General features: G+C 52.7%; 1 protein-coding gene across 1 annotated transcript in view; it reads right to left on the reverse strand.

The window, feature by feature from the left end:
- The window catches only part of ZNF831 (zinc finger protein 831), a 105,399-nt gene that overhangs the window by 74,679 nt on the left and 15,449 nt on the right, over positions 1–15,271 (reverse strand). Inside the window, exons 2-4 of the mRNA XM_023742636.1 lie at positions 8,569–10,608; positions 6,490–8,478; positions 5,182–5,321 (exon numbers count right to left, since the gene is read on the reverse strand). Of these exons, the coding sequence (XP_023598404.1) occupies positions 5,182–5,321; positions 6,490–8,478; positions 8,569–10,608 (4,169 nt within the window). The remainder of the gene's footprint in view (positions 1–5,181; positions 5,322–6,489; positions 8,479–8,568; positions 10,609–15,271) is intronic.

The following is a 15,271-nucleotide window of genomic DNA, read 5'->3' on the forward strand; positions in this document are numbered from 1 at the left end:
GCTTGGTAAAGTAGAGGGCCAGTGAAAAAGAGGAAGACTCTCAATGAGATGGATTGATACAGTGGCTGCAACAATGGGCTCAAGCACAACAAGGACTGTGAGGAAGGCACAGGACTGGGCACTGTTTCGTTCTGTAGTACGTAGGGTCACTATGAGTCAGAACTGACTTGACGGCACCTAACAACAACAACAACAGCCAGATAAATAGGACAGTCCGTAAGTAGGAAAATGGAAATAAAGTGTGGTATACCCATGGGATGGAATACTCATGGTATCCAGAAAGTAAGATGGATGAATTTGATCTTTGTGTCCCAACATTGCTAGATCTTCAAAGCCACAATATTAAGTTTAAAACTCAAACAGAAGAATGATATACTCAGCATGATATTGTTTACATAGACTTTTAAAAGACACAAAACAACATTATAAACTTCGGTGGGTGCATTGAATTGTAGTAAATGTATGAAAACTTGGATTGAAATGACTCATGTCAAATGTATCAGTGGTTGCCCCTGAAGAAGAAGGGAGGGAGGGGAGCGAAGGAAACTACATAATTATCTGCAATATATTTGTTTGCTTTCTAAAGACTCGAAGTAAATATAACAAAATGTTAATATTTTAAATTACTGGGTCATCATTACCAAGGAATTGTTGTTGTTTGTTTTTTGGTATTATTTTTTTCCAAAAAGAGAGAAAAACATAACAGATCATCCGACACGTAAATTCTAGCATTCTCTGTGGGCTAAGGCCTATAGGGGGAATCTCTGCCAAGTATTTTTTCTGCAGAACAGTAAAGACAACTGAAGTGAAAATGGGCAAGTGAATCTAGAAATAGGCTTCTTTCTTGTCTAGAAAACACCAAAATTAGAAAGAGATAAGAGGTAGAGACATACACACGTACATACATACATACATAGGCAGGTGAATAGGTAGATGGTGTGGTAGGCAGAATAATAACCCCCCAAAAGATGTCCACACCCTAATCCCCGGACCCTGTGACTATGTCACCTTACATGGCAAAAGGGAATTTGCAGAAGTGATTGAGGATATGGACCCTGAGATGAAGGAGCCCTGGTGGTACAGTGGTTAAGCAGTAGGCTGCCAACCAAAAGGTCAGCAGTTGAAATCCACCAGTCATTCAGTGGCAGAAAGGTGTGGCAATCTGCTCCCATAAAGATTACAGTCTTGGAAACCCTTTGGGGCAGTTCTACTCCGTCTCATGGGGTCACTATGAGTTGGAATGGACTTGGCAGCACACAACAATAATAACAACTTGAGATGACAAAATTATCCTGGGTTACTCAGGTGTGATGGTTAAGATTGTGTGTCAACTTGGCTGGGCCATGATTCTCAGTGTTTTTATGTGATCACTCCCATGATAGAATCTGCTATGAGAAGCCAATCAATTGAAAGGGATTTTCCTTGAGGGGTGTGGCCTACATCCAAATGTAAGCAGATGTTCTAGCTTTTTGCTCTCTCTGGATCCTGAAGCTGCCTCCTGTTCATCCGACCTCTGGTTCTTGGGACTTGAGCTATCACCTTATCTGCCAATCTTGGGATTCATCGATCTTCACAGCCTGAGACTGGGAGCCCTGCTCTCCAACCTGCTGATCTTGGGTTCCCCAGTCCCTGCGGCTATGTGTATCAAGAGAAGCCTCTATCCTGCTCCACGGACCTGGGATGTTCCAGCCTCTACAGTCGCATCAGCCATTTCCTTGATATAAATATATACGCTTTACTGGTTTTGCTTCTCTAGAGAACCCAGCCTAAGACAGCAGGTGAGCCCAATCTAATCATTTGTGCCCTTAAAAATGGAGGAAGGGAAGGCAGAAGAGTGAGTGAGACAAGAATGAAGAAGCGGGGGGAGGGTTAAAGTGTGAGAGGGACTAGACCCACCGCTGCTTGTTTTGCATATGGAAGAAAATGGCCATGAGTCACGGAACTGAATTCCACCAACAACCAGGGTGAGCAGAAAACCAACCCTTGCCCAGAGCCTCCAGAAAGGAACACACCCTGCAGACACCCTGTTTGCAGTCCCGTGAGACCTATACTGAACTTCTGACCTCCATAACTGTAAGAAATAGAATTGTGCTGTTTAAAATAACACATTAAGTTTGGTAATATGTTACAGCAACAACAGAGAACTAAGATAGATAGATAAATAGATTAGATAGATGACAGATAGATAAGTAGGTAGTAGGTAGACAGACAGATAGATTTGTTATTGTTAGGTGCTTCCAACTCATGTGACAGAATAGAACTACCACATAGGATTTCCTAGGCCATAATCTTTGTAGGAGCAGATCACCAGGTCTTTCTCCCAAGGAGCCACTGGGTTGGTTCCAACTGCCAACATTTTGGTTAGTAGCCGAGTGCTTAACCATTGTGCAACCAGGGTTCCTAGATAGATAGAAAGGTAGGTAGGTAGGTAGGTAGGTAGGTAGATAGACAGACAGACAGATAGATCCCGTACTTTTCCAAATGGAAGTCTTTCTGTCTGGTTCTCTGCAAAGGAACTAGATGTAAAACAAATCCAAGGTAACGATTGACTTCCATTATAAATTGGCCATAAATTGCCACATGAAAAGTAGACACATTTTAATAAGTAGAGGTGAAACTTTTGAAGAGAAAAGATAAGCTCTGTGTATAGCTTCCTAAACAGTGAATTTGAAGTACTATGAGAAGCATAGATCACCTTTCAGCATTTTCCCAACTCTAGGACTCAGAATGGAGTCCCCGCTTGGTGCAAACAGCAAACATGCTCAGCCGCTAACTGAAAGGTTGGAGGTTTGAGCCCACCCAGAGGTGTCTTGGAAGAAAGGCCTGGTGATATACTTCCAAAAACACAGCCACTGAAAACCCTATGGAGCAACGTTCTTTTCTGACACATATGGGGTCTCCATGTGTTGGAGTCAACTCAATGGCAACCAGTTGGTTGGCTAAGGCTCAGAACTGGGCCCTGGAGAGAACATTTCTCCAGGAGGCACTAATACCTAACCACACCACTCCACCACCAGAAGATCGGAAAATTTGAGGCTTCAAGTGGGTGAAACAAATGGGTAGTTTCCTTTACCAAGTCTCTGCAGTCAGAATAAACAATGACTTGTAAGAAATTTGCCTTTATAGGGAACCCTTTCCTTATAAGCCCAGTATCATATTCGGTTGGAGTACCTGGGTGGTGCAAACAGCTAGCATGCTCTGCTGCTAGTCAAAAGGTTGGAGGTTCAAGTCCACCCAGTAGCATATCAGAAGAAAGGTCTGGTGATTTACTTCTGAAAAATCAGCCATTGAAAACCCTAAGATAAGTGAGTTTTTCAAGGTTGCTGAAAACAAGGTCAGTATGGAAAATCAGTTGTACAACTATGTGCCAGCCATAAAAGATTAGAAAAAGAAATTTAAAAAATGGAAAGATATACCATTTTTATGGATCAGAAAAACAGCAGTTTTCCCCAAATTGATCTGTAGATTCAAGTAATCCCAATAAAAAGTCAAGCAGTGTAAAAATAAAGAAAGAAAGAAAACCCTATGGAGCACAGACCTACCCTGAGACACATGCGGTCTCCATGAGTTGGAATCAGCTCAGCGGGAACTGGTTTGGTGCTTCCCCCTGGGACCTCAAGCACCTTGAGAAAAGGCGCCATACCTCCCCAGTGCTGAGCACAGCGTCTGCTCCTTTGGAGGCCCTGCAAGTGGTCATCTTCCAAGATGGCCCCAATGCCTCCTGGTCTTCACGACCTTGTGTGGCCCTCTCCACAATGAATAGGGCTTACCCATGTAACCCAGAGGTCCCTGGGTGGTGTGAACAGTTTGCAGTCAGCTACTAACCAAAAGGTCAGTGGTTCAAATCCACCCTGCAGCACTATGGAAGAAAGGCCTGGCGATCTATTTCCTTAAGATCACAGCCACTGAAAAACCCTGTGGAGCACAATTCTACTCTGATGCACAAGGGGTCACCATGAGTTGGGGTCAACTAGACTACAATGCATTTTTTGGGTTGTGTAATCCATATGATGTAGAAATGGCAGAATGTGACCTCTAAGGCTAGGTCATGGAGGTGTTGTGGCTTGGCCTTGCACTCGCTGGGGTTGCTTAGTCTGGGAGAAGGGAGTCCTCATGTCATGTGTAAGCATCATGGGGTGGAGTGGGAATGCTAGGAAGCATTAGGGGCCTGGGAACACTGTTGATGTTGGGTGCCGATGAGTTGATTCTGACTCATATGGTGACCCTATATGACAGAGTAGAACCGTCCCATAGGGTTTTCTAGGCTGTAATCTTTACAGCAGCAGATCACCAGCTCTTTCTCCCATGGAGCAGCTGGTGGGTTGTAATGCCCGATCTTTAGGTTAGCAGCTGAGCACTTAACAGTTGCACCATCAGGGCTCCTTCTGGGCACACTAGGGGTATGCATTAGAGAATGGGGAGAGATGGTGGAGGCAGCACAGAGCTGCCCTTAGTTCGAGAGCAGGAGATGGTGGGTAATGAGGTGGACAGTTTTGTGGGGGGAGAGGGGGCAAGAAGGGAGGGTCCTTCCCTGGTTATGGAATTTGCTTTTTACTCTGTAGGCAGTGGACAGCCTGAAGGGTTTTGAGCAAAGGAGCAAGACAATCAAAGAGAGGCACAATAGAAGTGGTATGAAAAGTCACCTCCCGTTTCTTGTCGGTAGATACGTGTGCGGGCATATCAGAGCAGTGAGAAGTCTGGAAGGGCATACACCTAAATGTTAACAGAGCTTATCTCCGAGTGGGGAGATTACTAGGATGTTTGTCTTCTCTCTGCTCATCTGTATTTTCCAATTTTTTTGCAAAGGGCATGCATTGCTTGCATAATTAAAAAAGCAATAAAAGCTGTGAATAATTAACACCCTTCTCTCTCCAGGGCTTCAGTTGGTTGGATGGATTTTCAAACCAGCTCTTTCCAATGTTTGCTGGGTTCCCAGCCTTAGAAAGGCACCATTGATGAACACAGCTGGTGGGGCTGTGCTGGGCAGGCAGACAGTGAAACAAACTTAGTCCTTTGACAGTGAAACTCTAGATCTCACTAACAGGAACCCTTTCTCTGGAGCACAGAGGTGCCTTTTGAGTCTCACATTAAGTTCTTCTTGGGGGTTGAGCTAAATCGCTGTTTGCAGTTCCTCAAACTGCAGACACATGTGGAAATGATCAAGGTGGCCACGCGCCCTACCTTTTGGGGTTGATCCTCAGTTTTTTCTGCCTGCTGATCCCACGAGATGTCTTCGCCCTCCTTCGAGGCAGTCCTTTCCTCTGCTCAGGCTCAGACACCCAGTCCTGGGACGTCACTCCTGGGGCGATTGGGCAGGAGAGCTGAAAATACCAGTCATGTTGGCACCACACTGCTCTCATGATGGGGACAGCCCAGAAGGGTTCTCTTTCCACAGACAGGGTGCCTGTCTGGGGAAATTAAGGCATGGAAATGCAGCATCCTCCAGTGGCCTGAGCCTCAGAGGGGTTCTGATCAGGCAGCTGCAGAGCGTTCCTGGGCAGACCCGTCTGGAACTCTGCCTGGGCTGGATCCACAGAGGGAAGACCAGACCTCTGGTGTTAACTAGAGACTCAGGGAACAGCGTGGCCAGCTCCTTCTTCTCTTCCCACTCCACCTACCCAGGTAACCCTGCCTGATTCCTAATTGCGTTTTGGAGGAAGGAGGGCTAGTGGGCTTTGAAGTCCCCCTCTCTCCCTCACCACACCCAGGATGAAGAAAGTGCTATCACACCTGCAGGCTCCACCTGGGGAAAGAAGGGGCAACCTGCAAGGCTCCCGACTCTCGGCCCTTGTCATTGCTCTGTAGGGTTTGATTAGGACTGAGACTCTGGGATTCCTCTGCAGGTGCCCTGGCCCAAGCCACCCTACAGCAGGACGGTGCCCTCCACTGTAAAATCTACATGCACCACCTCACCCTCAAGATGGGACTCTAAGTTTGTCATTTAGTCACCAAGTGAGAACACCTTTGAGCACCCACAGCATTTCCCTTTTTGCTTCTGCTCCCAGGAGCCTCAGAGGTAGGTTTGGGTCTTTTGCAGATGACTTTTCCAAATTCCCCAGTACAGTGACTCTCTTCTTTTAAGAGATGGCTTTTGCCTGGGGTCTACCTCTCAATAAGAGTCTCTAGCTTATACTCGTGGATTGCCCAGATTCCTCCCTTAGACTGTATTTCATTTCCCTTTTTGCCTCTGTTACCAGGGAGCTCAGAGTTAAGTATTATGTCTAGCTGTGAAAAAACATTTCACCCAGACTTTGGACACAATAATTCTTACCTTTGAAACTTTTTTACGATTTTTTTTCTTTTTGGTTGTTTCTCTTTTTTTTTTTTAACCTTAGTTCTTTAGTTCCCTCCTGCCCTATGTATGCCCCTCGGATGTTATTCATGGGCAGGTGCTACTGAGTCAGCTTCCCACTCTCTCTCCCGTTAACAAGTCCTGCCTGGCTGAGCAAGCACTCACAGCCTCAGGCCCTGGGCAAAGCTGGGCCTTACCTTGGACATCTGCGCAGGCCCTGAGTCTCCTTGGCTGGTCCTGATCCGTCCTTCCAGAGCCTCGTCCCGGGGGCCACCCCCAGTGAGGTGCAGTGACAAGTACACAGACGAGGTCTTCTCCTTCTGCTCAGCGGGCAGGGGGAGGCTGCGGCTCAAGCAACACCACGTCAGCCGCGGCTCGGCCTTCAATGAGGGGAAGGGGCCCTCAGCCTCACCACTCCTGGGGTTCCCTGAGTGGGGAGGCAAGGCCAGCTCAGGCCAGCTCGGGGGCCGCGTGATGGCTGAGAGGAAGGGACCAGGCTGGGAGGCACAGCTGAGGCTGAGCTGCGCCAGAGGTCCTGAGCGAGGGTCTTCTGATGCTTTCTCCCAGGTGGATGGCCAGGGATTCGGGGCACCCCCAGGTGGTCTGGCCCTCACTGACACTCTGCCTGAACAGAGGGGGTGGAAGGCGGGGTCCTCAAGCTCCGTGTCCCAGGCTGAGCAGGAGCCAGGTGTGGGGGTGGGGGTAATGGAGGCCAGGTCCTGGGCTCCCAGGGGCCTCGTAGCCACTCTTTCCTCTCCTCCCTTTCCTGCCCGTGCCCCTTCCACCCCGTCCCGTGCCCTGAACCAGTCGGGGTCCTTGGTGATGCTGTCTGCCTCTTCTGGGGTCCTGCCTGAGGCTGGCCCAGGGGACAGGTGCGTCTCCCTCCCTGACCTCACAAAGGGAGCCCGTTCCTCAGGCCACACCCCCTTGCAGAGAGGGTCCTGTCCTTGCCCGTGCCCCTTTGCACTTGGCAGCTCAGATGGGGTCTCTCCCTGAGGCAGCCTGAGGAGATACTTTGGGGTAAAGGCAGAGTCCGGAGCCCGGGGCAAGGCTGCCAGCTGGAAGCTTCTCCTGTCTGGGGCCTGGGGGTAACACCCAGGGGACACAGCCGCAGGATGCAATGGCGGTCCCTTGCCCCTGGGCCCCGCCTGCCTCAGAATGGCCAAAGAAGAAGTCCAGGAGGCACCAATGGACTCCAAGGGCGCGTTGCTTCCACGCCCCAGGCGGTCAGCACTTGGGGGCAGCCCCCCTGGCTTCTCTGCAGGCTCGTTGTCCAGACCCCACGCTGGCAGGGAGGCGGCTTGTGTGGGGCTCTCAAGGGACCCTCCTCTCTCATGTCCCATTCCCAGAGGCTCTGACTGGCCCTGGCCCCCGAGCCCCTCCACCTTCAGCTTCTTCCTCTCCGAGGGAAGCCTGTCCCCCATGGCCGGGGCCTGGCCAGGAACACTGCTGGGTGGCCTTGCGGTGCTCTGGGCCCACAGGCGGCTCTCCCCTCCGCCATCGCCACAGCTGACTCCTTCCTGTTTGGGGGCCCCGGGGTCTCCTCCTCTGAGGGGGCCAGGTCCCAGGGACAGCTCACCCCCTAGCTCTGGCCTCTCATTGGGAGGAAGCTGAGGGCTCTTGCAACCCAAAAAGGGGGGATCTTTACAGGTGAGGATGGAGGGGGCCACAGCCCCATTCACCCCGGCCTCATCACTGCCTCCTGATCTGGCCTGGCGCGGCTCGGCCACCATGGAGAACTCTGGGGTCACCTGGCCTCCCCAGGACCCTGGCTCAGCCCCAGAAGAAATAGCTACAGGAGGGAGAACATCCCTACAGACGGGGGTCCTCACGTCCCCACAGACGGGGGTCTTCGCGTCCCCACAGGCGGGGGTCCCCGCATCCCCACAGACGGGGGTCTTCGCGTCCCCACAGACGGGGGTCCTCGCATCCCCACAGATGGGGGTCTTCACATCCCCGCAGATGAGGGTCCTCGAATCCCCACAGATGGGAGTCCTCACATCCCTACCGATGGGGGTTCTCGTGTCCCCAGAGATAGGGGTCCTCATGTCCCCGCAGACAGGGGTTCTCGCATCCCCACAGATGGAGGTCCTCACATCCCTGCAGATGGTGGTCCTCAAATCCCCGCAGACGGGGGTCCTCACATCCCCGCAGATGGGGGTTCTCGTGTCCCCGCAGATGGAGGTCTTCACATCCCCACAGACGGGGGTCCTCACATCCCTGCTGATGGGGGTCCTTGAATCCCTGCAGATGGGGATCCTCACGTCCCCACAGACAGGGGTCCTCACATCCCCGCAGACAGGGGTTCTCGCATCCCCACAGATGGGGGTCCTCACATCCCTGCAGATGGTGGTCCTCGAATCCCCGCAGACAGGGGTCCTCACGTCCCTGCAGATGGGGGTCCTCAAGTCCGCGGAGGTGGGGGTCTTCATGGCCTCTGCCTGCACGGTGTCTACCTGGGGAGGTGGGTCAACTCTCACCTCCCCGGCCTTCTTGCCTCTGTGGGTGCTGGTTTTGCCTTTCTGGTAGATTCTCTTGAAGGTCTCGTCCCCGTACACCTGCCACTTCTCTTGGGAAAACATCTTCAGCTTCCTCTGGCTGCCTCTCTTCCCGGCCACCCTGCCCCTGTTGGCCGCCCCCTCCCCTGCGGTGGTCCTCTGGTGGTCCTCTGCGAGGATGGGGCTCTCCCCCAGGGTGGTGCCAGATAGGTCCTCCACGGCGGCCTGCCGCACCAGGGCCCTGGGGTGAGTGCTGGGGACAGCGGACAAGACCGGGGTGGGCCTGGAGTTCAGTAGCCTCTGCTTCTGAGGGCAGGCCTCCCGGGGGTCCTGCCAGGTGCGAGTGCTGTCCACGAAGGGCAGTGAGTTGCTCCTGGTGACGGACACACACTTCGCGGTGGTGGAGAGCTGGGTGGGGACGGAGTGGAAGGAGAGGGGCCGCGCCTTGTCTGGCGGCGGGCAGGTGGAGCGAGCTGATCCCAGGGTCGCTGGCCGCCTGCGGCCGGGCTCCAGCGCGTGCATGTTGAAGTGGAAGGAGTCCTTGTAGGTGTAGGGCCTGGGCAGGTCCAGGCTGCCCTGCTTGGACAGCACCGTCTTGCGAGGCCGCACGGTGTCCAGCTGCGGGTCGTCTACCACGGCCTGGTTGTGGGAGATGAGCCGTGCGATACGCTCCTCCAGCCGCTTTTTCTCCTGCTCCAGGGCGGCCGCCCGCTCCCCAGGCCCCGGGCCCCCCTGGCCCTCGGCGCTGTGCTCCGACAGGCTGTGCAGGGGGCTGGCAGGCACTGGTGGCTGCTCAGCGCTGTCCGAGCGGGACAGGTAGCCCGAGTCAGAGCTCTCACACTTCCGGAGCCGGCCTTCAGAGCCCTTGGCCTCCCAGGCCTTCTCCCAGGTCGTGGCCTGCTGCCGCTGCAGGGGACAAGGCTTGCTGGCCGTCGGAGACTTCTGCTCCAGCGGCTTCCTCCAAGGCTGCGGCCCGATAGCGTCCCCGTCGGCACACATGGACCCGGCGCAGGGAGCAGCTTCTGGCTTCACGTCCAGTCTCTCGGCCACAAGGGCCAGCTGGGCGGTGGACCCCAGGCAGTGCCCCCGAGAAGGGGGTCTCTCGGACGCCTCGTCGCCCCCGCTCTGGCTGCGGCCGTCCCTGCTGCCGTCCGCTCTGGGGGTCTCTCCAGCCCTGTCCCCCTGGTCCAGGAGGCTGGCGCTGCCGCCGTCAGACTCGGAGGACCTCCGCGAGTTGTTGAGGTGCGTCTGGGTGCGCCTGTGCTTGTACAGGTTGCTCTGGGTCTTGAAGGAGATGCCGCAGGTGGCGCAGGGAAAGGGCCGTTCACCCGTGTGGGAGCGGATGTGCTTCTCCAAGACACTGGGCTTCAGGCAGTCCCGGGCACAGTGTGGGCACAGGTACCGGCCGGCGCTCCGCACCTTGCCGGGGCTGCCCAGTGGGGGCCCCAGGCCCGGCGACAGCACAGGCAGAGCACCGACGAGGTTCAAGGTCAGCACCGGGGCGGGCGGCTTCGCCACCTGGGCAGGCCCAGGCCCTTCGGGCTGCAGCAGGGGGCTGAGGATGAAAGGCAGGCTGGCTCCATCCAGGCCGCCAGGCGCTAGGGCAACGCGCGGCTGCAGGCCTCCCGGAGGCACTGTGTGGTACAAGGGAAGGGGCAGAGCCTTCAGGAACACAGTGGGGGCCAGGCCCTGCTCCGGCGGCAGGAAGATGGGGCCGAGGGTCAGGCGAGGAGAGGCCTGCCCACTGGGGGGCCCAGGGGTGCAGGGAGCAGGATGGTCCCTGGCTGGCGGGGCCTCCATCCCACATTGTCCAGCGACCTGTGGGCAACAACCAAATGTCACCATGCAGTAAACTCTTACCTGTCCCACTGAAGCCTGACAACAGCCCCATCCCCAAAGAGTCCTAACCCTTTAAATCCAAAGAAGAATCCACTGCTGTGGAGTGGATTTGGACTCATAGCAACCCTATAGGACAGAGTAGAACTGCTCTGTAGGGTTTCCAAGCTGGTAAATCTTTATGGAAATAGACTGCCACATCTCTCTCCCACGGAACGGCTGGCGGGTTCAAACCATCAACATTTTGGCTAGCAGCTGAGTGCTTTAATCAAAGCACCACCAGAGCTCCTCCTATCCATTTCCAAACCCATTGCCATCCAGTCGATTCCGACTCATAGTGACCCTATAGGACAGAGTAGAACTGCCCCATAGGGTTTCCAAGGAGTGGCTGCTGGATTTGAACTGCCAACTTTTTGGTCAACAGCCAAGCTCTTAATCACAGCTTCCACCAGGACACCCCTGTCCCTTTACCTAGGTCAAAAAGAGGAAACCGAGGCTCAGGGTGCTACAGCCGCTTGTCATGCAACCGGCAGGTGGCAGAACTGGGATTTGAACCAGGGTCTGTCTGAACCCTGCCTCCCAGGTAACAAGTCCCAAGGGGGCTCAGTGGTGCCTGCAAGACTGGGTTGTCACTGCCGATCCCCAGCATCCGGGCAGACGAGCCACTCAAAAACCGTGCTGACATCACCAAAGGGAAAGTCTTGTGGCTTGTCAGGGGCTTCAAGGTCCAGGGGGAGTCTGTGCACTTAGGGCAAGTCTCGTTGAGTCCCTGGGACTCAGTTTTCAGATCTGTGAAATGGGCCGGAACCTCTCTGGGGTTCAGAGTCTCTGCTACTGGGTGAGGATGAGGAGGAGAAAAAGTGCCCAAGGGTGAGGCTGCCAGAGCTAGCAAACAGAAACATAGGACTCCCAGCTACATTTGAATTTCAGATAAACAATGAATAACTTTTTTATTATTCATATAACCCAAATAAGGAGCCCTGGTGGTGCAATGGTTAAGCGTTCCTCTGCTAACTGAAAGGTTGGCGGTTCGAACCCATCCAGTAGCTCTGAGGGAGAAAGACCTGGCTATCTGTTCCCATAAAGATTACAGCCCAAGAAACCCTATGAGGCAGTCCTACTCTGTCACATGGGGTTGCTATGAGTCAGAATCACCTCGATGGCACCCAACAACAACGTGACGCGAATATTGCATAAGAATAATCTTCAGTATAAGTCCATGCCAAGTCTCACATAGAGTATACTAATCCCAAGAAAGGATCCGTGTTCATCTGGAATTCCAGTTTAGCTGAGTGTCCTGAAGCAAGAAAGGAACGCTTCATCGGCCTCAGGATCAGGCTTTGCTCCCTCCTCAAAGGGAGGGTTTTGAAAGCCCCTCCAGCTCCAACTGGTTTCCTCTGACCCTGGGGTCAGGGGCAGCTGGGCAAATGCTCTGGCAGGGAACAGGAGATGCCCAGCCACGTCTTTAGGTCACAGAAGGGAAAGCCAGGTACAGCAGTGGGGCAGGCCATGGCTGAAGGATCAGGGCCCCAGAACCTTCATCCCCAAGAACCCATCCCAGGCGCTCCCATAAGCACCCTTCACCAATTGTTCAGTTCAGTTCCTCAAAAAAAAGAACTCCAAATTCCAGCCTTGATGTGGTCTTAAAAGCCTGCGAGTGGCCGTCTAAGATAAGTCTACTGGTTTCTATCCCTGCTGGAGCAAAGGAGAATGAAGAAAACCAAAGACACAAAGGAAAGGTTAGTCCAAAGGACTAATGGGACCACATCTACCAAAACTGCCACCAGAATGAGTCCAGCACAACTAGATGGTGCCTGGCTACCAATACCGACTGCTCTGACTGGGATCACAATAGAGGGTCCTGGAGAGAGCTGGAGAAAAATACAGAACCAAATTCAAATTCACAAAAAAACAAAAGACCAGACTTGCTGGTCTGATGGAGACTGGAGAAAACCTGAGAGTATGGCCCCCGGGCACCCTTTTAACTCAGTACTGAAGTCACTCCCGAGGTTCACCCTTCAGCCAAAGATTAGACAGGTCTATAGGGCCAACAATAACACACGCGAGGGAAGTGCTTCATAGTTCAACCATGTATATGAGACTAATGGGCACACCAGCCCAAAAGTAAAGACGAGAAGGCAGGAAGGGACAGGAAAGCTGGATGAATGGTAGCAGGGAACCCAGAGCGGAGAAGGGGAGAGTGTTGACACATCATGAGGTTGGCAACCAATGTCACAAAACAATTTGTGTATTAATTGTTTAATGAGAAACTAATTTGCTCTGTAAACTTTCACCTAAAGCACAATAAAATAATTCCAGCCTTGAGCAGCCAGGTTGTCTAACAAAGTGTGTCGGAAGCGAGACAAGCTGGAGCCAGCTCTTACAGCCTTGCTCCAGCTCATCAGAGCCAATTGTCAAATGTTCAGGAATTTTGCAAGCCAGTTGTTAAAGATAACCATAATTAAAAGTTAAATTACGTAAACTTACGACTAAATAGATTCTATTAAAGGCAAAGGAACTAAATACTCCCAGTCCATCACTTCCTAAGCCTATTACATCTTACCGTTGCCAATGCTCTTGAGGCTATCGATGTCAATTGTATCTGCAGGGTGGAAGTACTTTATCATAGTGTAACACTGCACATCCCTTGCCAACTTAGTGTTCACTAATACCATGTCCATAGCTAGAAACTGGTCACGGCGGGAGTGTTTACACCACAGAAATGGGCAGATGCTACAAATCAGGCTTTTTTATTTTATTTCTTTTGCTCAGCACTCTACTGGGCAGAAGGAACCCTGGTGGCACAACAGTCAAGTGCTCAGCTGCTAACCAAGAGTTTGGCAGTTTGAACCCACCCAGCAGCTCTGCAGGAGAAAGACCTGCTTCAGTAAAGGTTGTAGCCAAGAAAACCCTGTGGGGCAGTCCTAATCTGTCACACGGAGTTGCTGTGAGTCGCGACTGACTTGACGGTACCCAACACCTGGGGAGAAGGGAGGGCAGGTACGGGCATCTCGTCCATCATCTGTTCTTACCACAAACCTCCGCCTAGCATTCAGATCTCTCAGCACCATGCCACCTGTGAGGCTTTCTTGCCCAAAAAATCTGAGACCTTCTAATTTTTTAGGGAAGATTCAAAAACAAACATCTTTGGAGATTACTAGGAGGCCACTAGAATTCATGAGAGTGGATCTGAAAGGACAATAAAGGCTGACCTCGAGACACTGTATCCTTCCCTGTTAGCTGCAGAGTCTCCAGATGCTCCCCAGGGCACTCACGGGCTGAGTTCCTCTCTCTGCTTATCTGTCTGGCTGCTGGAAAGCCCTGAAACTCAGTGTCCTCGGCTCTAAGAACAGTGTCATTAGGGCAGAGCTGCCTAGAGGAACAGAGCCCCTGGGTGGTGCAAAGAGTTAATGCACTCAGCTGCTAAAAAAAGAATGGAAGTTCGAGTCCATCCAGAGGTGCCTTGGAAGAAAGGCCTGGTGATCCAAATCTGGAAAATCAGCCATTGAGAACCCTGTGGAGCACAGATCTGCTCTGACACATGTGCGGTTGTCGTGAGTCAGAGTTGACTATACAGCAACCGGTCACTGGAGGGAACAGTCCTGGTTTGAGAGGAGGTGGAAGAAAGGAAAGTCAGAGGGAGGGAATGAGACCCTCCACGTTTACCTCAGCGGGACATTGAGTGGACAGGAAACCAGGGGACCCTTGCCCCGTGCAGTCTGGAGAGGCCCCAGGCCCCAGAGCAGAAACTTTGTGCCCCGTGCCAAGTGGAAGGAATGGAGAAGCCCACCGTGTTCTCAGGCACTAGCTGTAGAATGAACCCCAGAGCACCCAAGAACTGCCCGGAATTGACCAGAAAGTTGGGGATCAGAATCAATGCAGAGGTTGCAAGAGGGGTGTCTCAGTGGAGACTCATCAGGGAGCTGGGGTTGAGCATCATGAACCTCCTCCAACATAAATCCCATCTTGGTGGAAAGAGAACAAGAAGGGAAGCCCAGAACTGATGGCCCAAGGTGCAAGGAGTGGGCTTCAAAATAGACATTCTAGAAGAAGAGCATTCCGTCTCTGACACGCCTGCCACCATCCTTCTTTTGCTCTCTCAGCAGCCTGTTCTGTGATCACCGTGCAGTCAATGCCTGTTTGTAGCAGATGATCCCTGCTGGCGAGATAGCATGGACTGACACCTCCTCCCTGGGACACCACTGGAAAGGTGCTTTCTCAGGGGACCTCCAAGACCCAGTCACTTCCTCTCGCTCTGAATCAAGGAGGGAGAAAGTCCTATTATCCTGTGGACAGATGGGGAAACTGAGCACCAAGTGTAGATGTGGCAAGGATGGGTCTAGGAAGCTCCCTGACCCCTGCCACCTAGACTCATTGTCCAGTGCTCCCTTGCTCCACCCCCACCCCAAGGGAAGCCATTCAGAGAACTCACAGATTCTCCAACTTCTTTGTCCTACCACTTGCCTGGCTACCCACCTTTCCCCAACGGCCCACGCCACCTAAAACCAAACACCAGTTGCCTTGGAGTTTACCCTACCCCATGTGTGTCAGAGTAGAACTGTGCTCCATAGGGTTTTCGGTGGCTACATTTTTAGAAGTAGATTTCCAGGCACCTCTTCTGAGGCACCTCTGAGTGGACTCGAAC

Source organism: Trichechus manatus, unplaced genomic scaffold (assembly GCF_000243295.1).
Source record: "Trichechus manatus latirostris isolate Lorelei unplaced genomic scaffold, TriManLat1.0 scaffold00008, whole genome shotgun sequence".
Lineage (NCBI taxonomy): Eukaryota > Metazoa > Chordata > Mammalia > Sirenia > Trichechidae > Trichechus > Trichechus manatus.